The sequence below is a fragment of the Pelodiscus sinensis genome, chromosome 29, assembly GCF_052426305.1.
Source record: "Pelodiscus sinensis isolate ZL-2025 chromosome 29, ASM5242630v1, whole genome shotgun sequence".
In the NCBI taxonomy this organism is placed as follows: domain Eukaryota; kingdom Metazoa; phylum Chordata; order Testudines; family Trionychidae; genus Pelodiscus; species Pelodiscus sinensis.
This window is the reverse complement of record NC_143080.1, coordinates 3,566,041-3,592,236: the sequence shown is the minus strand read 5'-3', so window position 1 is coordinate 3,592,236 and position 26,196 is coordinate 3,566,041. Positions and strand designations below refer to the sequence as shown.

The 26,196-nt window shown below is 49.1% G+C and overlaps 1 protein-coding gene across 2 annotated transcripts in view; it reads left to right on the top strand.

The window, feature by feature from the left end:
* PIP4K2B (phosphatidylinositol-5-phosphate 4-kinase type 2 beta) overlaps positions 1-26,196 on the top strand; it is a 39,853-nt gene that overhangs the window by 5,641 nt on the left and 8,016 nt on the right. For both annotated transcript variants that reach the window (XM_006126210.5, XM_075911394.2), the window contains exons 2-7: positions 7,642-7,739; positions 10,638-10,734; positions 18,576-18,728; positions 19,883-20,029; positions 22,829-22,867; positions 24,377-24,490. In XM_006126210.5, coding sequence (XP_006126272.1) covers positions 7,642-7,739; positions 10,638-10,734; positions 18,576-18,728; positions 19,883-20,029; positions 22,829-22,867; positions 24,377-24,490 — 648 coding nt within the window. The remainder of the gene's footprint in view (positions 1-7,641; positions 7,740-10,637; positions 10,735-18,575; positions 18,729-19,882; positions 20,030-22,828; positions 22,868-24,376; positions 24,491-26,196) is intronic.

Here is a 26,196-nt window from a genome sequence, read left to right as displayed (position 1 = left end):
CTTCCCAGTTGGCTTGCGTGGTTAAATCCGTTAAAGATTGTGAGACAACTAGACCAGAAAAACTGGATGGGGGGGAATCTCATGGCCTAGAAGCCTAGCACACTGAGCTGCGATTCCATCAGCGCTCACAAAGATATTTGAGGTTGAAGCGGGTCAGAAGAAAAGAGGTGTGTTCTGTGTCACTAGGGGATGCTCTTCCCTTAATCAGTAATGAAACAACATCAGAGAGTGGTGCTAAGGCTGTGGGGTCCAACCAGTTCTGAAGCAGCAGTCACGTGGCCACTGCTATAGCGAACTAGCCACATTCAACTGGCCAAATAGCCACATGTGGCTATTATGTTGGACACCTTGGTGCTAAGGCCCGATTTCCTGTAGCAGGTTCCATCTCTGGGATGAGATGAACCAGAATTTACTGCTTATGGTTATGAAGGAATCCCAAGGCCTAACCTTTCTAGTTAATCACCCTTCAGCTCAGAAGAACTATATTTTTCTTAACCAAACCCATACCCAGGGTTCCAACTGTGTCTTTACTTTCTGTCCTAAACTATTGCGCTCTGCTGTGGAGAGGTTGCAGCTGTGTCTGGAGTGGTATACTCTCTGTGCTGGTGAAAGTGATCCCTGTCTATATCCTGTGCCTACCTCATTAGAGTGGCGTTAAGCTTGATGAATGCTTGTGAAGCCCTTTGCATTCCCTGGCTGAAAGGCACTAAAGGGGAACAAAGTATTTTTTAAAATTTTCTGAGCAAATTCCTGCTCTAACGTATCCTGGAGAGTAGACTTGAATACTCCGTCATTTGGGTCTTGTTAGTAAACAAATTGTGTTGTCCCATCAATTTACTAATGGTAATTGCCACTTCGAAGCTAGAGTCAGGTTTTGAAATGAAATTATGGTTTTCCTGTTTATCCTGAGAACAGCTGGCCCCGAACTGCACAGAATATTGATGTGCTTTATTGAATAAGAAATCACCCTTGGTAATAAGGATGAATTACCACTGCAGATACACCCAGAATCCTATTGATTATCGCTGCCCAAGAATTCAAGAAGGCAGTAAAGAATGCCACGGCTTGGGTATTTACAGAGCAATATGAGCCATTTTTATTGTATCTTGTACGAAGGAGGAAATTGCACGTCTTTGCTGGTAGGATTATGCTTGAATTCTTGTGAAACCACAAGTGTTTACTCCTTGTTGTAGTGGCTTTTCCGTCTGAGATGCCATCAAATAGCTGGATCTGAAGTAGGGATGTAAAATCCTGTTCAGTCAGTTAACCGGTTAAACGTTAAGTTTAACCACTTAAACGGCCCCCAGCCGGTTAACCATTCACATCCCTAATCTAAAGCGTGACCTGATGCTAAATTCACTCATCTGCCCTCCAGAGTGTCACCTATCTGGTGCTTTTTGTTTTAAATCGATCATGATGACTGGCATGTGTCCTCCCATTTAAATCTGAATTTACAGTAGGGTTCTGGGGCAGGGGATAGATGCCATATTGACTAATCTGTGGCAAAAATACAGCAGACCAGGTACCGAAAGGCAGCAGCAGAGTATACTCCTTTGACCAGCACTATTTTACTGACCAGGTCTAGGGAATAGTGTGTCCCACTTGAATATTTACTGGACTGTAGTCTTGCCTGGAATGGGAACAGAAAATTCTGTGGCTTCTTATATGGCCCCTTCTGCCTTTTTAAAGTGACAGCTATTTTTCAAGGCCATCCAAATCAGATTTGTTCTAAAAGGTCTTTTTGGTGGGAGGAGATTGATTGGAAACAAATAACTTGTAAAGGCCAGCTGTGCGTCAGGCATTTTACAGACCGGTATGGAGGCATCTCTGCCCTGGGTGCTCAGGGTCTAGGACTGTAAATAACGGGTAGGATTGGAGATAACAAATGCACGGCTTGAAAGGCGAATCTCAGGATCTCTCTTTAGCACACATGCTTACGGCCACTATGTTGAATCTGTCCTCTTTTCCCACCACTGACTTTCTACAGAATATTGAGTCAGGCCAAAATCTTGGTTCTCATCTCCATAGCTTGGGGCCTAAGATCTCTTTAAAAAAGTCCTAAAATTCATGAGACAGACTGTACCTGACAACTTCACTCCTCAGGCACAAAGAGAGTTCCTACATATCTCGCCTGTGTAAGAGACAGCTTTCTCGGGGGGCTAGGATGAACGTTCTTCGGAAGCAAGGGTCATCAGCCGTGAGTGTGTAATATACATACGTCCCTGGCGCACACTACACTCTGTGGGCAGCAGAGGAGAGAACAGACATGCGACAGTTGTTAGTCACCTTGTTTAATGCACTGTTGGAAGGCACTCGGATACTATGGTGATGAGAGCAGTATAAATACGTGTTTCACTTTTATGTAGTTAAGATTTAGCATCTAGTAAGTATCTCATGTCTGGCTGAGGACTGTGCTCTCTAGGCTCTTTGGAAGATCTATGATTGGCTGATTTTTAAGGAAGGACTTTTAGATTCCAGTGGCTGTTACCAAGATGGTCCGGGAGCAAACCCACACTCCAGGTGACCCTAAACCTCCGAGGGCCAGAAGTTGGGAGGGAAGATGGGGTGGATCGCTGTGCAGTTGCCCTGTTCTGTACCCTCTCCTGAAGTTTTGGTACATGCTCCTGCCAGAGACAGGATCCTGGGCAAGATAGACTTTAATCTGACCCACCGTGTCAGCTCTTACATTCTTATGACGTGGTGGGAAATGCTGGGGTGCACTGGAAACAGGAGCAGTGGTTCTGTAGTGAACTTTCAAAGGCAACATGAGGGCAGTTGGTTTTTTCCTGTCCTTCAGGTCCTAAAAAAGGATGTAAAACTTGGCAGCGCTCTGTTGTTGTAACAAAGTATGTGGGTTATGCTAGTCGAAGGCCTGAGAGTATCTATATTCAATCCTGGGCCAGTGCCAAGAATGAGGGACCAAGGGAGCTCTGACATAGTTTTAGAGACAAATCACTTGTGAACGGCGGGGACTAGAAACACCTGTTCTGCTCTTTAGTCTGTTGATCACTTTGTAAGGTAAAGTCGCTTGCTGCATTCAGTGTGGGATTGTAATACAGAACCCTCCGTTCCAGGGAGCTGTGAAGCGTAAGTCACTATTTTTAAAGAGCTTTGTGATCCCTAGAAGGAGCTATAAAATAATTAGTGGGCAGGGAGTTTTAGTGAGGTGGCGGGAGGGGTGGAGGTGTCTTTTAATGCAGACTGTGTAAATGGGGGCAGGTGTTTGGGGTTAAACATCCAATCCACCGAGTAATGCAACAATACAGCACCTAGCTTCTTAGTAGTGGATGTCTGGCTTTCACATCTCTGTCTAGCTGGCATGCTGGGTCAGACCAAGGTTCATCTATTCTAGCTAGTATCCAATGCCAAGTGCCCCAGTGATCTCACCCTTGTCACCCATTCCTGGCTTCTGACAGACACTACAAGCATCCTTCCTTCCCATCGTGGCTAATAGCCATCAATGGACCTATCCATGAATTTATCTAGCTTTTCTTTTGAAACCTGTTGTAGTCTTGGCCTTTATACCATCCTCTGGCAAGGAGTTCCACAGGTTGTGTGAAGAAATACTTCCTTTTTTGTTTTTAAACCTGCTACTTGTTAATTTCATTGGGTGATCCCTAGTTCTTGGGTTATGGGAAAGAATAATTAAAATCTTCTTTATTCACTTTCTCCACACCAGTCATGATTTTATCGTCTTCTATAATATCTCCCCTTAGCTGTTTCTCTTCTAAGCTGAAAAGTCCCAATTTTATTAATCTCGCCTCCTATGGCAGCTGTTCCATACCCCTAATAATTTTTGTTGCCCTTTTCTGAACTTTTTCCAGTGCCAAGATATCTTTGTTGAAATCAGGCGACCACATCTGCACACGGTATTCAGTATGTGGGTGTAGCCTGGATTTATATAGAGATAATAAGATATTCTCTATCCCTTAATGATTCCCAACATTGTTTGCTTTTTTTGGCTGCACAGAGAGTGGATGTTTTCAGAGAACGCTCCACAACTCCATGATTTTGCTCTAGAGTGATAACTGCTCATTTAGTTCCCATCCTTTTATATACAAATTGCTGGGATTATGTTTTCCAATGTACATCACTTTGCGTTTATCTACATTCAATTTCATCTGCCATTTTCTTGCTGAGTCACTTAGTTTTGTGAGCTCCTTTGGGAGCTCTTTAGCCTGCTTTGGACTTAATTACCTTGAGCAGTTTTGTATCCACTGCAAATTTTGCCACCTGGCTGTTTACCCCTTTCTCCAGATCATTTATGAATACGTTGAATAGGATCAGGATAAACAGCTGGGACCGACTCGTGCTCATAAACAGTTGAGCAGTGATGCAGTGCCATCCAGAATAAACCCACGCCCCCTTCCTGTCCAATGGCTGTTCTCTGCTGACCCTCGACCCAGTAGCCAAAAGCTGGTGGCAGAGTCCAGTCAGTGCAGCTGGCTTGGGGGAGAGGTCGCTAGAAAAGGGTTTCCCCTTGGACCTTGTCTGACGGTTGCAGCTGGGGCATTATTGTGTGGGATGGGTGTGCTTTGAAGGGTTGGAGTAGATCCCACTTGTCAGCTGCAAAGGTTGCATCGCTGCAGAAGCTAGAATAAACACAGGTTGGCTAAAATCTTTTTGCCTCCCACCTTGGAGAGCTGACTTAGTAGTTCCTTCCTGCTAGGAAGGATAATTTGGAAGCTGCGAACATGAGATCGGCCAGACTGGGTCAGAACAAAGGTTCATCTAGCTCAGTTCCTGTCTTCCAGCAGTGGCCAACACCAGATGCCCCAGAGGGAGTGAACAGAGGCTAAGGACACCATTCCTACCCATCCTGGCTCATAGCCATTGATGGACCTGTCCTTCATGAATGTATCTAGTTTTTTTTAAACCCTGTTAAAAATCCTGGTCTTCACAACATCATCTGGCAAGGAGTTCCACAGGTCGACTGTGCGCTGCGTGAAGAAAAACTTCCTCTTGTTTGTGTTAAACCTGCTGTCTAAGCAGCATCTCATAATGCATAATTGAAGGTCTGCTTGCCCCACACCTGAGTCATCTCCTATCACTTTGCACTTCTACGCCCAGCATGTGGTATCTGCCTTGTCCAAGATCAGGCTTTCAGCAGATGCAGAGGGTGTCGGTCTCCTCGCTCCATTGCAATTTACGAATGATAGGCAGCATGTACCATTATTTATTCATTCATTTGAATGGTGCTCTTCAGTCACAACAAAGCACTTTAGCTAAGTGGGTACTACCCTTGGCTGCTGCGATGGAGTAAATGCTGGGCAGTGCTTTAAAGAGCTGCTTTCAGATTCCACCGACGACCCTTTTGCTTTCCTCCCTCCTTGCTGATTCCCACAATTTTTCTCTTTACTGGTTCTTTTCCCCCCCTTTGTAACACCACCTGATTTTGCACTGACAGTGTTGGCTATGTGCGTTTCTTTCATGGACGACCGTGTGAGAAGAGATGTGAAAAATACCAGTCTGTTCAGTGATGGTTTGCTAAGGGGTTAGAATGGCTTAGATTGGGGGTGGAGGAACCTTTTGTGGGCCAAGTCAGTTGGGGGTGAGGTCTGGGAGGGAGAGAGGGACAGTGCAGGAGCCGGGTAGGGATGCAGGAGCAGGCTGGGGGCGTGGGATCTGGGCGAGAGGAGGCAGGGATGTGGATGCCTACCTGGTGCAGTTCCTGGGACTGGTAGGGGGGAGCACAGGTGGCTCTGTGCGCTGTAGGGAAGCACTCCATACAGCCACCGCCCCCCATGATGCTCCCACTGATTGCGATTCCCAGCCAATAAGCGTGGGGGGGGGGGGAGCCATATCTGCAGGGAGTGCTTCCTCCCTGCCAAATAGAACCTGCAGCCTGCAATTGGGCCCAGGAGGCTCAGTCCTCCCTCCAATGCATCCCCCCCATGTGGCTGGAGTGCCAACACCAGTTCGTGCGGCTCTGGGGAGGAGCACCGTGCAGGAGCAAAGCACGCTTGGGCTGGATCCGGGCCGTAGGTTCTCCCCTTGAGCGCATCTTTGGCTGTCCTCTGGTGTCTTCTATTGGCAGATCACCACCTTCTTAGCAAACAATGAATGACTTTGCAGTTTCTGACCTGTTGCCCCTACCTTACACACGGGGCAACCGAGGAGCCCCGAGATCCAAGGCCTTCACAAAAGCCAGGCTCTGCTGCCACATCTCCTGGCTCCCTGCCCACTGCTGCTTCTCTCCTCAGTCTTGCTGGATTGGAGCAGCCGCATTTTCAAATTGCAGTGGTAATTGAATTGCAGGGGAATGACTTCTGAAATCCACCGTGTTCATACCAGATGAGAGAGTGGGGACTGATGGGGCCACTGTGGGTTCCAAATGACTGATGATTGGACTGGTTTTAGTCTGAGCGAACGGCTGGGGTGAGGGGAAGCTGGGCGGGCGGGCGCTGCTTCGCGAGCCTTGCTTGCGAGGAAGGTTTCAGCCCGTCTCTGGGGACGGTCTTACTGAGTGGGTTCATTTAGCATGTGACAGCCGCATGCCGCCCTCAGGCCATCTTACTACAGATACAGAATTGGGATCTGCAGCTGTGAAAACGATCTGCAGATATCCACATCCACTGAGGATACCCGTGGACATGGCCATCCCTGGGGTGTGCCGGGCCTGGGGAACCCGCCCCCTGGTGCCCCGGCGTGGGCCCCAGGGCAAACGCCTGGTGCAGGTCCTGGCTCACTTCTGCTCCTCCCTTTTTCCCCAAGCTTTGCCCCCCACCCCTTCCTGCCTCTGCTCCATCCCCTTGCCTGAAATCCCCTCCCCTGAGCAGCTGGGGGGCCTGCCACGGGGCAGCAGCGGGACTTGGTCCCCCGGTGGCGGGAGCCAGAGTCACCTGGCAGCCTGTTCTGCTCCTTCCAGTCCCGCTGCGCTCTGTTTCCCTGTGGATCTGTGGGAAGCGGAGCGCCTTGGGCGCTAGTTCCTGCTGCCATGGTGAGTTTGCTCCAGCTCTTGCTGCCCTGGTGAGTTTGTGTGTGTGTGGGGAGGGGGGGGGGAGCCTGCTGCTGCCCTGCACTGGGGCAGCTGAATCCCCTGTTTCCATGTATTCCTGTGGCAGGGAACAGCAGAGACCAGTCGAGTGATTCATTCCGTCGGTGGGGGTGTGGGATAAGCACTACCCCAGACAGCCAAGGAAGCAGCCAGTCTCGCCAAGTCAGCTCTATTGGCTTGAGAGAAGCAGCCCAGAACCTCTGTCATGGTCCAACCCATTTGTAACAGCGAGAACTGGTTACGGAGTCTCTTTCCAGCGAGGCTCTGACCTGCAGCGCGCGGAGGATAAATATAGAACAGCTGCGTGAAGGCTTGCTGTATGTGGTTAGATCTTCGCTCGGCTCAGATCCTGGGTGATCAATAGGAGAGTAACAAATTCTAGCTGCCTTGAACAATACAGAGCACGTGCTGGCTGGAAATGTACTTGCCTCATCACTGGACAAGATGCCCTTTTAAACTCGAAACGACAGCACTTTGCCAGATCTGGTCAGCACAGAAATGTGCTTTAAAAGTTTAATGAATTGGATCACTTCCAAATCCTTTTCTAGCACGAATTCCACGATATCCAGAGCTTTCGGGGCAATAAATCCGTGGGGATCGTAATTCAAGTTCTGAGTCTTGTTTGTTTTCCTTTTCTCTTCCAGATCAATGAGCTAAGCAATGTTCCTGTCCCTGTCATGTTAATGCCAGATGACTTTAAAGCCTACAGTAAGATTAAGGTGGACAATCATCTTTTCAACAAGTAAGTAGGTGTAGTTTCACCTTCCCTAACCTTCGCTGTTCATTTTGTCTGTAAAGAAACCCTTCAGCTGTCCACGAGGCGTGACAGGCAGATCCCAGTTCCAAATATTTCCCTGTGCTGTTGCAAAGCAAGCATCTGCCATTGTTTGAAATCTGTTCACCCTACGTGACATGCCACACCTGCCAAGCAGGGAAGTGGGTATTCCGACTGTCAGTGCCATGAATGAATTCTGACTGTTGGCGCAGAGGAAAGGTGGCGACGCAGAGGTGATAAAAGCGAGCACTGTAATCACCGGGGTGTCCTTGCTGGATTGGGTATAGGATTGAATTTCTTTTAGTGCGAGTGGAGGGCTGTAGATCCAACACCCTATAGCTAAAGTTCTTCCCCCTCCTCCCACGCTGCTCTGCCTGTCTGCCTCAGACTGGCCCCAAAGAGACCATCCCTAGATGAACGTATGTGAGAGGGGATTCACTCTGCGTGTCCCCTTAGGATCTGTGCCCCTCTGCTGAAAAGGCAGCCAGTAGCTCTGGGGACACTATGTAGTGAGGGGAACTGAACAGAGCCCCCCAAAGCTCCTGCGTTTGGAAGTGCTTCAGACCAGTAGATGGAACTGATACCGGGAGTGGCAATCTGTTACTTGGTGTGTCACCCTCTAGGTCTTGTATCTTGCCCCTGTCTGTCGTCAATCCGCTTTTGAGAGTGGAAGGGTGACTCCGAAGCAGACTTACTCCTGGGCTGCAATATGCAGCTGTTGAGTTTTCTGTTCCTATGCACTGGTGTACGCCATGTGCCAGAGGTTCTGGTAAGACCATCGTCTCTGCTCCTCCCTCAGTGGGCAGAGACCACTGGGGCTGAGCAAGCTTGGCAGCCTCTGTTGAAGGAGAGGACTGTGCAAGAGACTCTTGCACTGTGAGTTAAGAGAAACAAGACTGGAGCTGATTTATCCACTCTGCTTTGTCTCCTGACTGTTAACCACCTGCCAGTGCCTGGCCTCTTCCTCACCTTTCGTTCTAAGTCCTGCCGATGAGTTCTGAAACGAGAGGGCTGCTTTCCACGGCTTTTCATTTAAACAGTCGCGTGTTACAAGGTCCATCTGAATTATTCAGCAGAACTAAAGCAACAAAGAAAGAGCAAAGGGAAGAATTACTCCTCCAAATCTAGGTTTGCAGACGGGGGAGAATCATAGATTCACAGAACACTAGAACTGGAAGGGACCTTGAGAAGTCATCAAGTCATGTCCTCTGCCCTCATGGCAGGACCAAGCACTGTCCCTAGACCATCCCTGATAGATATCTGTCTAACCTGCTCGTCGATATCTCTAGTGATGGAGATTCCACAACCCACCTAGGCAGTTTATTCCAGTGTTTAACCACCCTGACAGGTAGGAAGTTTTTCCTAACGTCCAACCTAAATCTCCCTTGCGGCAATGTAAGCCCCTTGCTTCTTGTCCTATCCTCAGAGGCCAAGGAGAACAATTTTTCTCCTTCTTCCTTGTTAACACCCTTTTAGATACTTGAAAACTGCTACCATGTCCCCTCTCTGTTTTCTCTTTTCTAAACAAGCCCAATTCTTTGTCTTCCCTCATAGCTCATGTTCTCTAGACCTTTCATCATTTTTGTTGCTCTTCTCTGGACTGTGTCCAATTTCTCCACATCTTTCCTGAAACGTGGTGCCCAGAACTGGACATGATACTCCGATTCTTCCATGTGGTCAAAAAAAGACAAAAATGACACTTGTCCTTCAGGGACAAACTGGTTTCTCGAGAGGTGTATGTTCCGTTGCTTGAAAACCTGGTTCTGGATTAAGGAAGCTGTGCTGAGCAATGGTTAGGGCATGGAAACAGAAGTTTGAGAGTGGGACCACTTGCGCTCCGCCCTTAAACAAATCATTCCACAGGCCTACGCTTCAGTTCCCTTATGTGCAAAATGGTGAAAATGATGCAGGCAGCATCTCAGGCAGTGAGAACAGAAGAACATTGTGCTATTGATTGAAAAATGCTGCAATGCATTTGGAAATGTGGGCGCTGCGTTTCCATATGTGACTTTCTTCAGCCCTTGAATAGAATCCTACTGAGTGTTTGGATTCAGCTCTCCTAATGATTGATTGACACATCACTGAATTGACACGGTACTTCATGACTGTATAAAAGATGTGCACGTGCTCTCAAAGAGCTTGCAGACTGAGGGCCAGATTCTGGAAACACTTAAATACTTTGGTAACTTACGGTGCCCCCAGCACAGCTCCCATTGGCTGGAAACTGGCCAATGGGAGCTGCCTGTTTGCAAGACAGGCAGCTTGCAAAGTACCCCTCCTTCCAGTATTGCAGGGTTCAGAGCAGCACATGGTCCCACAGCTGCTCTGAGTAGTGAGCAGGGAGTCGCCCAGTTAAGCGTTTCCTGGCCAAAGTCTGCTTCTGACACCAGAGCCCCCCTTCATCCCCCCAATTCTCTGCTGCCCTCTCCTGCCCCCTACCCCATATAACCCAAAACCTCTGCACTCCATCTGCCACACCCAGTACCCCACCCAGACCCAGTACCCCAACCTCAGGTCACAACCCAAACTCTGCACCTCCTCCCGACCCCCAGTTCCTTGTCCCAGGTAACAATCCACTTCTTCACTCAAACCCCCTCCCAGATCCCACACCCTCTCCTGTGCCCCAGTCCCTTACTCCAAGCTCCCTTCTGCACCCAATCTCCCTCCTAGACCTCGCACCGCCTCCATGAATATCATGGAAGAGTGTGGCCCTTTACCACTTCCCAAATTCTTTGAATGGTGTGTCCCCGCCCCCATCGAAAAGTACTTCTGGGGTTAGTGGGCGAGCTTAGAACAGGGAAATGGCCTTTCAAATTGTGCTACAGAGTTTGCTGTGCAGGACTAACATCTTGGTGTTTGTTTTAGGGAAAATTTGCCGAGCCGTTTTAAATTTAAGGAGTACTGCCCGATGGTGTTCCGAAACCTCCGAGAGAGATTTGGGATCGATGACCAAGATTATCAGGTATGAGGAAAAAAAATCCCCTGCAAGAGTCTAGAGGTTTGGTTTTGCAGCTTTCTAAAAGAGCAGCAGTGGGAAGGGGGCGTGTCCTGTTTGCAGAGTCCGGTGCCTATTCACCTAGGTGAGATGCACTGGGTTTGGGACGTGTCCTAACAGCTGTGACCGTTCAGACCTGTCTTAGATGTGGGCCCACGGTGTGGAATGGCTCAGAGTGGTTGCAACTCTGTGATGTATCTGCACCTCCCTTCTTATTTGTAGTTTTTAGTTGCAAAGAGATAGCGGATCTTTAGCCGGCAGGAAGATAAGCCTCTTAAATGAGATAAAACATTAAAAAAGAAGGCTTTGATAGCAGCATGACCTTTAGCAGCATGAGTGTCAGGTAATTAAGGCATCTTCTCTTTGCAACTCAGCAGTGGTGGATAACAAGTTGGCATTATGCCAGCGATCTACCGAAATAGTCTTTGAAATCTGCCAGTTCCTTAGAGCGGCGCGTGAGCATTGGAACGATGTATTGATTAATCCTGATGTTTGATCATGGTTCAGTGCATGTAATCCCCTTGTAAAAATCTCTCCCCCCTCTGGTGCTTTTCTGGTCCTATCCCCAAAAGCTCTGGTGGACAGCTGTGTGCCAGCAGTATTTTTCAGAAAGATCACCCCACTCTAATTATTTCTCAATTAACACTCCCCCTCTTTTGGCATGTTCCGAGGCTAGTGGAACGCAACTAGTTTTCTCAGCCCAGACAGCATTGGAAGCAACAGTGTAATTGCCGTCGTTATTCCTTTGGATGAAGGCACCCTGCTAATCTGGGCGGAGGAACCATGAACGGCCCTGTCCAGTTGACTACTTTAGGGGTCCGGAGGGGAGCATGTGGCAGTAAAACACACTTGCCCCCTCCCACGCTTAGAATCATAGAACTGGAAGGAACCTCGCGAGATCACTAAATCCAGTCTCCTGTACTCATGGCTGGACCAAGCGCCATCTAGTCTCGACCATCCCAGACAGGTGTGTGTCTACCCTGCTCTGAAATATCTCCAGTGATGGAGATTCCACAACCCCCCTGGGCAATTTATTCCGGTGCTTAACCACCCTGACAGGTAGGAAGTTTTTCCCTCCCTTGCTGTAATTTTAAACCATTTCTGCTTGTCCATCAAGGGCCATGGAAATGGAAAAGCCCGGTGATTAGGTCTGTCCAGATTGAAGTTGACACGTTGCCTGTACTGTAGGGGTGTGTCAGGGTTTACAGGATCTATCGAAAAAGCCTTCTATTTTTGAAAGAACCGCGTCTAGACTGTGGTTTCACTTTCGAAATAGCGCTTTTTCGAAAGAGCGCCATGATGCGAATATGCAAATGAAGCATGGGAAATTTAAATCCCGGCTTCATTTGCAATTTTGAAGTGCCTAATTTATTAGAAAGAGGGATGTAGTCTAGACGTACCCTAGCTGTCCTTAGTCCTTCAGTCTTCAGAGCATCTTTCCTTTGTCTCTCATTGGCTATTTTTGAGAGTTTTTTCCCAGTTATTTTTTTGTTGTAAGTCGGGTCTGAGTTTCTCCAGCTGAATATCTTCGTGTCCTGTAAGCCTTGTTGGGAGCATGTTGAGAGAGGAGACAGAGCAGTTACAGCATAAGACTAGGAGCTAGGGGAGGCATCTGCTGCTACTGCCGTGTTGTGTGACCTTAGGCTTGTCACTTAATCCCCTGCCTCAGTTGATGCAGCTGTAGAATGAGGTCTGTATAGCACTTTGAGAGCACTGGATGAAAAAGGCTGCAAAAATACAATTCCTTCCTCTTAGGAGCATGTCTGAACCGCTGATGAACTTTTATTTTGAATTTTTTTCTGTAATTATATTTCAGTAGAAGCTTCGTTCCTGATCCCCTTCCCCCACTTGTTAGACTCCCTTCTAGTCTGCTGCCTTATTGTACACCCAGTCAGAATGGGCCTTTGCGGGCTGTTTTCACAGAGCAGCGCATGCTTCCTGTAGCAGAAGCAACAGTTTGCTTTGCTTTGCTTCTGCAATCGGCTGCTCGTCACTGTGGGGAAAAAACAGTAGCCACAGTTCCACGGCCGCATGTCACAGCTCTAGCACTTGGGGCCGCCTGTCTGCCGGTTGGCGATGGAGCCGAGGTGACTGTTGTAAAGAGCGATTCTGTTGGGGGGGATGTAGCTGGGTGTGTACGCACAAAAGCATGCTGGCTACTTCGCAATTACAGTTGAATGATGAACTGCGCGTACACTCCCTGAAGGTGCCGGTGATGGAAAATTCCTTTTGTCTTATCTCCTGCGCACTGTGTTTCTCTGTAAGTGCGTTTTTGGTGCACACGTTTTCCCGGGTTTCTGAGGGGTAGCTGTGTTAGTCTGGAACTGCAGATAGTTTCCTGAGTGGGCCTTGGGGGAGAGAAGACTGTAACCTAGTAAGCAGGGATTAGGATTTTATCGCTGGCCTGCTGGGTATTGTTGGGCCAGTCGCATCCCTTCCCCGTGCCTCAGTTTACCCATCTTGACAATGAGGGTGGTGATCCGAACTCCTTTGCTCAAGCTCTTTCAGAACACGAGTGGCCGTGCCGTGTCAAATCGACGGTCCAGCTAGCCCAGTGCCTGGAGCTTTGAGATCCACTGATGAGAAGTGCTATACAGAAGATGCTTGTTCGCAGCAACAGCTTTTAAGGTACTGATACGTTGCTGCTAACGAGTCTGTTCTGTATAAGAGCTAGTTGGTGGTGTCATTGGTGACGCTAGGTCCCCTCCCAAATAAGGAATTCCTCTAACAAGGGTCTGTTGGGAATTTTTCACAGCTTTTTATTTACTCCCAGGAGATTGACCTGGCGTTGCTCGGGTCCTGAACTCAATTCATTTTTGTTCTTTGGAAAATAAAATAACAATGTGCAGGCTTCACTTCAGCGTTTCTTAAAGTGTGTTCTGCAGCACACCGGTGTGTTCTGTGGCCATCCTTAAAAGGACAAGCCTCTCCGTTGTTGGTTTGTTCTTTTAGTTAACAACTTTTCCCTGGAGAATGGCCTTAAAGGGGCAAGCCTCTTATTGAGCAAAAAAGAAAAAAACTTTTCCCTGGGGACTTTTTTTTCCTCAATTAAAAAAACAACACCTTAGCGTTCCCCATTTTAAAAAAAATGGTTTGATGTTCCTCGGTCTTAAAAAGTTGAAGGAACACTGCTTCACTTGAATCGTTGCTCTGGGGTGTGGATGGTGACGAGGGTTCAGGCTGCCCTGGGGAGAGAGGACAACCCCAGTCCCCTATTACTGCAGCAGTTTGGGGCCAGGTGAGAGGTGTGTGTCCCCCGGCTGGGGCAGGTCCATGTTTATCTGCCCCCTGCGCTCCCCAGCCAGAGTGAGGAATGCAACAAACTGTGCATTTTCCCTTGGCTCCATGAAGAAAGGGAACAGCGGGCATCACCCTAGTATAAATCAGGGGCTGGGGATTTCCAGGGCTGGGGGTCTGGAGGCCGGGAGCGGGGGGCACCCCCAACCAGTCCTTTTCACCTGTCTGGTGATTGTCTCTTTTCTGTTTGGTTTTCTGAGACGCAACCCCATTCCAGGCACATCCCATTTTCCTGGGACAACCAAACCCTGACCCTGCCTTACGTTAGAATAAGAGGAAGCTGCATACTGAATTTGGTGATCCTAGCTCTTAACATTTTCGGAGGAAACTCGTACAAGCAAACGGATGGACAGAGAGACTCCAATATATAATAGATAATACGCTCTAAAAAAGGTGCAATAGAAACCTTTTTCCACGTACTGGTATGAGCAGCAGTCCTGTCTAGTGATTAGCGAAGGAGCAGACATCAGATCTGCTGGGTTCTAATCTCAACTCTGCCACTGATTCACTGTGTGAACAGGAATTCCTACATACGTCTTACTTTCCCCATTGATAAATACGAGGACATTCTCAAACCATGCAACGGAGTGGGGAGGAATAATGTTGATAAGGAATTTTGAGCGCAGCCTGTGAAAGGCAGCATCTATTTAAAGTGTAAGCATCAGGAATCCTTGGCTACTGGTATTAAGAAACAGAGCGCAAAAAGTCGTGCTGAGATCATCGATGGTGCTTTTTTAAATGCGAACATGGAAACGCCTAATTATAGATGCGTGTGCTTGTAGTGGACGCAGCTGCATCTCGCAGACCCGCTGTCAGCTCAGCTGTTTGGGGGCGTGTCCTGAGAGCGGGGGAGCGGAGACTCGTCCCTGGCATTCCCCTTGCATGTCTGAGTGGCGGTGATGTACTGTCTAGAGATGGGTGTCAGGTCTAGGAAGCCGTGGATTTGTTACAGTATCGTTTTTGGAAACTCGGGGACAACCCACGCGGTCCAGTCATCAGCAATGACAAGCCCCGTCTGTCAGTGGTCGGGAAAGATCTGGCTGCTCCGTGCCAGCCTTTGTTGTTTTTTTCCTCTCCTGCTGACAGACACACTCTATCCGATTGCATTGTACTGGCAGAGAAGTGTCCGTTGGCACGATTTCATGCCAGGCTTTATCCAGATCTCGAGGCGGAATCCTGGACAAAGCTACCCTGACTCTTGCTGTTGTGTAGTGGGTTGGCCGCAAGAAACCAGCTGCGTGGGTGTTTTTCACACAAGTCCGCCTGTCTCTTGCATCTGCTGATGTGAACATTGTTTGCTGCTTTCTCTCTGGCGTTATTTTTGTCCTTCGGCTCATCAGCCCAAATGTGTTTTTATGTAGCCTAGATGCTCTTCTTTCTTAGGTTACTCTGTATTACTCAGAATCGCTTCCTCTCTGGGAACACCATTGCGACAATTTCCTTTCATGCCTGATCTGTCCTTTATAGTGCCTGTCGCTCTGAAAGGCTCATTTCTCCCACCTCTGGGGCGGAACAGTGTCAGTTGTTTAACAGCACTTGGTGTGAGGGAGGCTGTGTGGAACAGGAAACGTAGAATGCTGCATTCAGCTGAAATTCCAGCAGGCGTTCAAGCAGGTAGGATGTAATTTGAGTGGGAATTTGGCCAGGAAGCTATATTTTAACATCTCTATTTTATGAGGGAGAGGGCATCAGCATCAGCACAGGATCTCACATGGTCAAGATTTCTGCTTCTTGTCTCCTCCAAAAGAAGGGAAATCGGCTTGATGTTGGCAGCCGATCTGGTTTTTGAGAGGATATATGTTAGCCCACACGGCACCTTCTAAGCTGCAAATGTCACAAAAAGCAATTCCTCCCTGCCTTCTGACAGTTTCTAGGCCATTGGCAGGAAGTGAGTTTTTCCCCTTCTGCCTTAAAGTGAGGTGCCTTTAAATACTTCCTTCAAAAATGAAACCTCTCTCCTCTCATCTTATTTTTTAGTTTGGAACTGGAAACTCCTCTAGTTCCCAGCATGCCCCATGCACCGCTGCTGGTACGCTTTCAAAAAGCAGCGTGGGTGGAGAAGAGAGAGCAGTAGTAATTACTGGCATAAAAATATGTGGTGGTGTTGTCTGTAACTAGGGTCCAGAAAAATACTTGTGCGTTTGGTGAAAAAACATCCTTCATGTTGATGTAGATTTCAGAGCATCTGTACAGATGGGAGGGTGAGCTTGTATAGCTAGAGATAAGGAAATTGCAAATTAATAGGGAATGTTTCAGAGTTTGGTAAAATGATAGTTTCACTCATGTGCATAAAACAATGTCCAGGGGAAAAGAAAAGAGTTTCTCTTTGTGAGGAAGAATGGCCTTGTAGCTAAAAAATCAGAATTCAGTTCCCAGTTTTGCCACAGACTCTCTGTTGGGCCTTGGGCTGGTCACTTGATCTCTGTACCTGAACTGCCCAGCTTGTAAAATGAGGCGTAATCCCACCTCTCTAAGTAGCAAGGTCTCTGAGGGTGCGTCTAGACTACATGCCTCTGGCGACAGAGGCATGTAGATTAGGCTACCCGACATAGTAAAATGAAGCGGTGATTTAAATAATCGCCACTTCATTTAAATTTACATGGCTGCCGCGCTGAGCCGACAAACAGCTGATCAGCTGTTTGTCAGCTCAGCGCGATAGTCTGGACGCTCCCCTGCCGACATCAAAGGTATTTGTCGACCACCCAGGTAAACCTCCTGGGATGAGGTTTACCTGGGTGGTCAACAAATACCTTTGATGTTGACACCCGCGCGTCCAGACTATCGCGCTGAGCCGACAAACAGCTGATCAGCTGTTTGTCGGCTCAGCGCGGCAGCCATGTAAATTTAAATGAAGCGGCGATTATTTAAATCGCCGCTTCATTTTCCTATGTCGGGTAGCCTCATCTACATGCCTCTGTCAAGTTGGAGACCCCTGTATTACACAGTTACATTTTTAAACACATTTTTACATCCCTAACTTTGGCAGCCACCTGAACCCTGGCTGTCCCCTGAGCTGTCCCCGCCTCTGCTACCACCAGACAACTAAAATCTAGGGTCGCCAGGTGTACGGTATTGAACTGGAAAGCCTGGTATTTGGGCTTTCAATCTGGTAAAAAAATTCAGAAAATATTGGACATGAGAAATGTCCTGTATTTTGTGTTTTTCCTGACTCTGGCTGGGGTGGGGAGAGCATGGAGTGTCCCAGGCAGACTCAAAAGGGCAAACTTGGGTGGGTGTATGTGTGTGGTGTGTTTTTTGTCAACAACTTTTACCCTGGAGTACAAGGGTTTTTTTTTTTTTTTTTTTTTTTTTTTTTTTTTAAGACTGGTCCCGGGAATTAAAGGGGCTGCGACTGTTTTTCAGCCCTTGTCAGTTCCCTTTTTTTTTTCCTTTTTGTTCAACAGAATTTTTTTCCTGGGGTGTGGGTGTTTTTTTGGGGGGGGGGGGGGGGGCTCAGTACTTTTTGTTAAACCACCAGGCAACCCTACTAAAATCACACTGATGGGAATCGTTCGGGGGTGGAGAAAACAGTCTAGGAGAGATGTGACTTCTGTGGCTACTCCGTAAATCACAGTGGCCCCATTTCTCGTGCTCCAAGGTATTGTCTTTCATCGGGACCTGAGGCTGTTCGTGAAGCGGGGTGGTCGAAGAATGACACCCTCACATCGCATGTGTTCTCGGCCTTGATAACTCAGCAGCTGAGTTTAGAGTTTCCAGCGGTGCCATCAGGGTTGAGAGAAGCCGCTGTGGCTTGTTGCTAAGGCTGGGAACTGAAATATAAGGAGCGTTCCTCTTGCACGCTGGAAGAAGAGACTATGTCTGGTCTCTAGGCCCTTCAGTCAAACTCTTAGGAACAGAAATAGTCAAATGCAGTTGGTGTAAAGGTGATCTGCAGAGGATTGCTAAGCAGTTACATTTAAGCCAATCTTTGCTGCTTTGATGGAGAAAGAGACGATTATAAAGAAAAAAAAGAAGAAACTTTTGTTCCTATTTGTGTTTTATGCCCTGGAAATAACAGGAATATCCAATCTGGCTGTCCTTGGTTTTGATGGAGGAACTCAAAGGAGTCTCTGACCATATGTGGTGTGAGTTCTTGCACCATAACTGAAGGGAGGGGGAGAGATGACGAATTTTTAGCAAAGACTTCCTTGCTGCAAGATGCGAGTGGTGTCACTGGTGTTAAAAATGTGTTAAATTGGCAGGCAAACTTTTTAAAGGTGGAGGCTTAAAATCAGGGTCTTCAATTCCACAGCTAGGCACTTAAATAAATGTATTGGGCACCCAATAGCTCCCATTAGTTAGATTGCCATAGCTTCTAGAAGACCCAGTCCTGCACCAGATATTAAGTACGTAGTGTCACAGTGCTAGGTGCTGTACAAACACAGAATAAAAAGACCGTTCCTCCGAAGACGGCTAAATAGAGGACCTCCTGAGCATGATGCGTGCCGCTCTCCACCAGCTCCTCTGACCAAGGTCACGCCCCTTCTCTTCTCCCCATTCTTACCCTTCAGAACTCGGTGACGCGGAGCGCCCCAGTGAACAGCGACAGCCAAGGTCGCTGTGGGGCCCGTTTCCTGACCACTTACGACAGGCGGTTTGTCATTAAGGCCGTGTCTAGCGAAGATGTAGCGGAGATGCACAACATACTCAAGAAGTACCATCAGGTACGGTGAGTCTGGAACCCTGAGGAGAGGGTGGCAAACAATGTCTTAGGGGCACCTGATGAGCAGAGGTTGGCCTTTGGAGCCCCGTGGAATAGCCAGAGCGCCGCCTGCTTGACAGCTGTCCTGCGGGGGAAGTCGTGTGGTCCGAGAGGATGTTGCCGGTGGCTACTACATGTTGTCTTCTGTTCCTTTTGGATTTTTAACTTCACCTCTCCTCCAGAGAACTGGCGTTCCTCCTGCTAGGGACGTTAACCATCTTTTATTTGTGTAAACGTGTCACCCCTGGAAATTCTAATGGTTGCACGTTTACACGTGAGGGGAGCCAGCCATGAGCATCTGCTTCTCCTCCCCTCCCCTCCCCAATAGAGGCATTGGGGAGGGGAGCAGGCAGCTCTGGTAGGAGCCAATACGTGTGGGGAGCTAGTTTGAAAACCGGCTCCTGCCTGCCCCCCTCACCCGCTGCGCTGCTGCCTCTCATATCAGAGCCGCAGCAGCACAGGGAGGGGGGAGGAGATGGCTCCATAGAAGCCAGTGCTTGTGGGGAGCTGACTGCCTCCAGCACCAGCTCCTGGAGGGTGGGGGGTTATAGTGAGGTGGTGGGGTGGGTTGTCCTGTGACCTAGGGGATAGGGTATTCGTTGGGGGGGGCAGGGGGCAGGCACCTCCACGGAAGCTGGCATGCATGAGCACCTGCTCCCTCCCCCTCAGTGGCAGCAAGCGGGGGGAGTTGCATGTAGTTGATACAATTAACCGATAAGCCCAGGCTTTCTGGTTAATCGTTCAACTGACTACACTGTAACACCCCTAATCCCTGCTCTGCATCACTGAAACATGGGCTTGCCCATGCGTGAAAGCTACAAATCGAGACCTCGTCCCACATTGGATTAGTCCCAGGTGGATAAGCTGGGGAAAATGCTGCTTTGCACAGGAAAAAAAAGATGTCAGCCGGCGTTGGTGGAAATGGCCCCTCCCTCATGCCACTGCACTTCCATTGAATTGCAAATCCTTTCGCTTCCCATGAGCAGAGGTGTGGATGGCCGTTAAAAAGTCCCTCAGTTGGCGCTGGAAGGTTAGCTTCTCATGGGCAGTGTGCGCTGCCAAAGACGTGTAGTGTGACTTTTATTCTTTCTCCCCCTCTTCCCGTCCCCCTTTCAGTTTATAGTGGAATGCCATGGGAACACCCTCCTCCCCCAGTTCCTCGGCATGTACAGACTCACCGTGGACGGGGTGGAAACCTACATGGTGGTCACCAGGAACGTATTTAGCCACAGGCTGACGGTGCATCGAAAGTACGACCTGAAGGTAAGGGCCTGAAAGCGACCAGTCCGTAGATCAGGGCTGCTCAACTTTGGAAGCCCCGGGGGCCACAGTGATACTTGCAGCACATGCAGACTTAAGTATGGTTGCATATCCATGCAAATATATGCAAATAGATTTTTACATTGATGGGCATGAATACAAAGATTAAGGCAAGACTACACAACACTCAGGCCCCATTTAAGTCAGTTCTGCTGATATTAATAAAATGCAACATTTACCCAATTTCCACCCACGTGACAGCACTTTCAATGAGCAATGACAGTTGAGGGATTTCACTACTAAAACGCATCTCAACAGAAGACCATTATATTGACTGCTTTTTTGGTTTTGGCTTCCATCCGCAAGCCATGTGTTGAGCGCCACGTAAACCCAAACTGCACCGCGGACCGTGTGTTGAGTAGCCCTGCCGTGTAGATGGTTAGGGAAGGGAATGCTTGAAACGCATACCTCTCCTTGTATATGAGCCTGTTCCTGCATCTTCATGGCAGGATCTCGCATTACTTGCCATGCTAGATTGAGAAGACCCTAACTTTCCTGTTTGCTGAAGGACTTTGTCAAGCTTTGGTGGAACCATATAGGCTCATCTCTTGAGGCTGACACCAGAGTGGCATCTGTGTCAGCATTTAATTGAAGATGGACAAGGTGCTGAGTACGTCTCATGACTCAAATCCAGGACTTTCCTATTCTCCTAAAGCAGTGGTTCCGAAACTTTTCGGCATCATGCCCCCTTTTTGATTTTTGAGAACCAATCCCCCAATAGCAGCAACACTTGAGGCCCCCCCATCCCAAAAAAAAGGAACTGACCAGGGTCGAAAAACAAAAATAGCAGCGAAACTTAAGGGGGGAGATCTGGATCACCTCATGCCCCCCCCTTAGAATTTCTTCATGCCCCCCAGTTCGGGAACCCATGCTCTAAAGCTTGACAGTCCCTCCACTCCAAGAGTGCAGCTGAGACGTGGTACTTCTAATAGTGAGGTTCCCTTCCCATTAGGTCAGAGTGGTAAAGGGCACACACAAGCTAGTCTTGCTTTGCAGTTCACTTTCAAAGAAACTGATCGCTGATTTCTGTAGGTGCAGAATTCTGAGGCTAAGAAGTTGTAGGCACAGTGTGGAAAAAGTGAATAAGGAAAACTTCATTTGTGTGTTCCCGTAACAAGAGAACTAGGGGGTCACCAAATGAAATTAATAGGTAGCAGGTTTGAAACAATCAAGAGGAAGATTTTTTTCCACTCAGTGCACAGTGAACCTGTGGAACTCCTTGCCAGAAGATGTGGTGAAGACTAAGACTTTAACAGTTCAAAAAAGAGCTAGATAAATTCATGGAGGTTAGGTCCATCCATGGCTATTAGCCAGAATGGGTGGGAGGGGTGTCCCTAGCCTCTGTTTGTCTGGAAATGGATGACGGGAGGGATCACGTAAGGATTACCTGCTGTGTTCACTGCCTCTGGGGCATCTGGTATTGGCCACTGTCGGTAGACAGGATACTGGGCTGGATGGACTGTTGGTCTGACCCAGTATGGCCGTTCTTATGTTCTGTCTCCTACAGCAAGTGGCCAAGACAGTAACTGGCAGAATGACATTGGTTCCTTTAAGGCAGGGGTGGGGGCTAGATGCATCCCTCAGCTTGCCTGGATCTGGCCCACGAGGCTTAGGATTCCTCTCTGGCATTGGTGATCCTGTGGGGCTGGAGCACATACAATCTACTAGCCTGGGCCCCATTAGGCTCTGGTGTGCGAGGGGACTTTGGGGAGAGTCTTTCTGCTTCTCAGTCGGGGACCCCGTCAGTTTGTTTTTGTCTGTTTTTGCTTCTCACTTGTGTGCAGCTCCCGATTGATTTTTCTCCGGCTCAGCGGCCCCCGACCCAAAAGAGGTTCCCCGCCCCTGCCCTAAAGCCCAACCACTGAACCAAAAAACTCGCTTTCCCGTTGTTCGCATGTAACTTAGGTTCATTGTGAGCCTTCGTCCTGCCTTGTGTGCACTAGAAGGGCAGAGAGATGTGTGGCTAAGATAAAATCCACTTCAGAGAGTAGCATGTGAGCTGCATTTCAGAAAGCAAAGGTCAGAATCTTTGTGCGGCTCTGTAGTTCCTGGAGGCACGAATGCAGAGAGAAACCATATGCTCTGTTGTCATGGATGTGAGAAAGTTGAGCCTGCAAAGCGTGAAAGCCTAGGATTGGCTCCAGGGGGAAGAGAAGGGGTCGCCATTGATTTCAGTCCCTCGCTGTTCGACACGTGGGTTCTCGTGAGCTAGGGGTTCATGTCCTGAATCCGACCAGTGGCCTTCTCGCCCAGATTCCTGTCTCAGATGATTCAGAGGAAGGTGCAGGGGGGTGTGTCTCCTCTTGAGTACGTATGTATTTTAAAATTGGGGCAACACTGCATTGTTCAGATGACTGGATATAGTACCAGAGAGCAGCAAACAAGCCAAAAAGGAACACGTTTTTCTCCCAGCAGAGCCTTGCATGAGTACAAAATTTGTATCCATAGCTGCAAAAATGAGTCCCGAATATTCACATCTGCGGATGCAGATTACCCGCATATATAAAGTGGATCTCCGCAAATTTGCAGGGCTCTACGTTCCAGCCCGGACCACCCAGATTGTCTGCTGCTTTTATTCTGCATTTTAAAAATATTTTTCTGGGGTTACTGCTTCATCTCTTGGAGGGGAAAAAAGAAAGAGAATGAGCATTTCATAAGCCCCAAGGGTTGGTCAATTTAAACGACTGCTGTCTACTCCTGGTGAGTTGATGGAATATGTCCCACTTCTTTTGTTCTTTTCAGGGCTCAACGGTGGCCAGGGAAGCAAGTGACAAAGAAAAGGTAGGAAGGACGCTGTTCTATTTTGGGGACTGTCTTGTGGTTGCACAAAGTAAAGTAAGAACTAAAAAGCCAGGGGCTTGCCAGCCAGGCCCCTGGTTTGGCAGGCTATCGACGCTGCCAAAAGAGGCTGTAATGGTAACTTTATATAGGGGCCATTTTCAGAAGTGCCTAAGTCCCGAGAATCAGGCTCTTGTAGAAATAATGCTCTTTAATGCCCACAGTGAGCTAGGTATCTGGGCCCTAAAGCACCAGATTAGGGGTTAGGCACCTACCATTCGTACATCTTTAGGTGCCTAAATCCCTTTGTAAATCTGAGTCTGACTCTCTCAAAGAGCTTCCAACTTAAGGCTCCAGTCCTGCAAACCTCTTAACGTCGCTGCGGTGAATACAACTATTGATAACAATGGACGTACTCATGGTCACAAAGTGAAAACTGCTTGTTCTGGGGGCTGGGATATAACAAATTAGCAAAGCCACTTAGTGGGGCTGAGCACGTCGTTAGGGCCACAGGGATTTTTGTTGGAATTGTTTAGAGGGGCTTTTGTGACGGAGGGAGCAGCGCTTCACTCCAGCAGGTCTTTGAGAGAGGAAATGGGAGTGTTTCCTCTCCTCTCCACGCAGTAACCTCCCAAAAAGTTAGATCTCTTGCACAAGCCGTGGAGAATTCCCTTTTTATAGTTCCATTATGCCCAGGCATTGAAGGTTTAACCCCACCTTCCCATTGCCCCATTACGACTGGTTATGGGGTGTTACTCCCTGATTATGATTTCTTGATGTGGCTTTGTTTGACCCCACGTAACACCAAAGACGAAGGAAAAGCAATACATGCAAAGGGGCTGGAAAGCTGACAATAGCCAGGAGATGCACTTACCTTGCAGAAGCACTAGATCAGTGGTTCCCAAACTTCTCGGCATCTCGCCCCCCTTTCTGATTTTTGAGAAACCCTCATGCGCCCCTCCCAAAAAAAAAGCAGCAAACTTGGGGTGGGATTGACGGGGGTGTATGTGGCTGGTTGCCTCGCGCCCCCCCTCCCCTCCAGTTGGGAACCCATGCACTAGATCCACGTTAGAGTCCTCCAAATGCAGTGGATCGATTTCTTTGTTCATGTAATGATTGGGGGAGGGGAGCCCTCTTCTCAGGATGCTCTGATCTGAAAATAGCCAAGTGGATTTTTCTCCCGTTGGGGAGGTTGGCTTGTCCCTCCCCAGCTGAGACCACTGATTTCACACTCAAGTAATTATTCTTGGCAGCCTTGGAAATGGATCTGCCCTTGGTCTCTCTCTTGCCTCCCCCCTTTGCTGGTAAATCCAGGTGTTCCACTCCGTGCCATCTGCGGGCATATGGGAACGAGCCACTCTCTTGTCTTGAGACGACTGAGCCAACGCAACGTCCTTTGTCTTTTCATTGCCGTGTTCGTCCAGTTGGTAGTTTTTGCAGAAGAATGACACTGCCAATCGCTGTAGCCGTTGGCAGTGGGCTAGGGACATCTAACGGCGCCTTCTCTCTTAGGCCAAGGACTTGCCAACGTTCAAAGACAACGACTTCCTGAATGAAGGCCAGAAGCTCCACGTGGGAGAAGAGAGTAAAAAGAACTTCCTTGAAAAGCTAAAGCGGGACGTGGAGGTAGAACTGGGGCTCGGATTGTTGCCGCGAACAGGTTTCTGGTGGCTGAGTTGTGTGACTCCCACCGTGCCCCCTCCCCCTTCCCAGCTTTGACAGGAGCCTGTCCCGGAGGCAGGCGAGGTCTGGCCTGCCAAGCCTTTTAATCCGGCCTGGAGCCCCGCCCGCAGCTCAGAGCTAGCTGTTCCCACGCAGAGAGCCATAGGCGGAGGCCCTGCACATTGCCCCTGCCCCCAGCAAAATCTCTCCGCTCCCATTAGCCAGAGTGCAAAGCCTCCCCACCCAGTGCCGAGGCCACATGGAATAGCCATCCGGGGGCTGCTGGCAGGCCGGGGAGCTTGCCTGGGAGTGCCGCTGGCTGGGAGCGGCTTAGGTAAGAGTCTCCCCGTCAGAGCCTGTCTCTGGCACCCCACCCCCTCCTATTCCCTCCCAGACTCTGCACCCCTTTTCCTGTGTCCCTCCCCCAGGCTTCCATACCCCCTCCTGGAACATGCACCCCAATCCCCTCCCCCAGATCACCACCCAAGCCCCCTGTACCTGCTCCTGCATCCTCCCCCAGGCCAAAATCCTCTCCTGCACCCATTCTCCCTCCGAGATCCTGCCCCCCAATTTCCAGCCTCCGATCACAACACCCCCTCACCCAAACTCCCTCTTAGACCGCCACGCCCTCTCCTGCACCCGTCCTCTACCCCAAGCTCCCCTCTGCACCCAACCTCCCTCCCAGCCCCTGCAGCCCCTCCACAGAACCGTGTGGCCTCTTTCCAAAATCTTGAGTGCCCCCCTCCCTTCAAAAATGGCCTGCCCCTGCTCTATTGCAATTGCTGTGGAGGAGACTGGGAATGATGGGGAAGAACAGAGCAGCGAGACTCCTCCCAAGTGGAGTGCATCAAAAGCCAGCTTGGGGGGGTGTCTGGGATGCTCTGGGGACGCTCACCTGACCCAGCCGAGCAAGGTTCAGCTGTTTCGTTACCAGTCTCAAGTATCAGTCAGCCCCTTTGACTCTGTATCAAATGCTGGCCACCTACTGGATGCGAATGTTTCAGCTTCCTCTCTGGAGTTGCCTCTTAGGCCCGACTGGCTGATTCCACTTGAGTTCCCCGGCTTAGATCTAGCCTCCTGTGAACACCTTTTCTGTCCTGACCCTCTCCCCATCCTGATGTGTCTGCCTTCCGAAACTGGCAGCCTCCCTGGGTCCCTCTTTGTGCTGCTAACAAAGCACCCGTGTCGCCTGTTGCCAACAGTCGGGCTGATTTCCTGCCAGATGGAGGCAAGTGCAGCGTCCAGCCCTGGGCGTCTGGGAGACGAGGCTGATTGTACTTGATCTCTCTGCCAGAGCTAGAAAACTGCTCCCTGTGTAGCAGCCCTTTGATCAAACTCCCTTTGATGGGCGCTGGCTTTCTCGGCTCCAAATGCAGAGGGGAGTTTTCTCCTCCCAGCGGTGGGACCGTGTTTATAAAGACGCACTGCTCCAGCTGCAGTAGATTGATCTGGCTACTTCCAGTATTAAGAGTAAATGTTTTGCACTTGTATAACCCCCCTCCAAAGGTCAGGATTCCTGGGCAGTCTTCCCAGCATGCGTCCTAGGTGCAAGTCTCGCCTCCCCCAACACCAGATACAGAACCAAAGTGTCCAACTCGGCTCTAGCCACCGCTCTGTGTTCACAGCAGCACTTACTGAAGCAGGGGCAACGTGGGGAGGACACAAGGGGA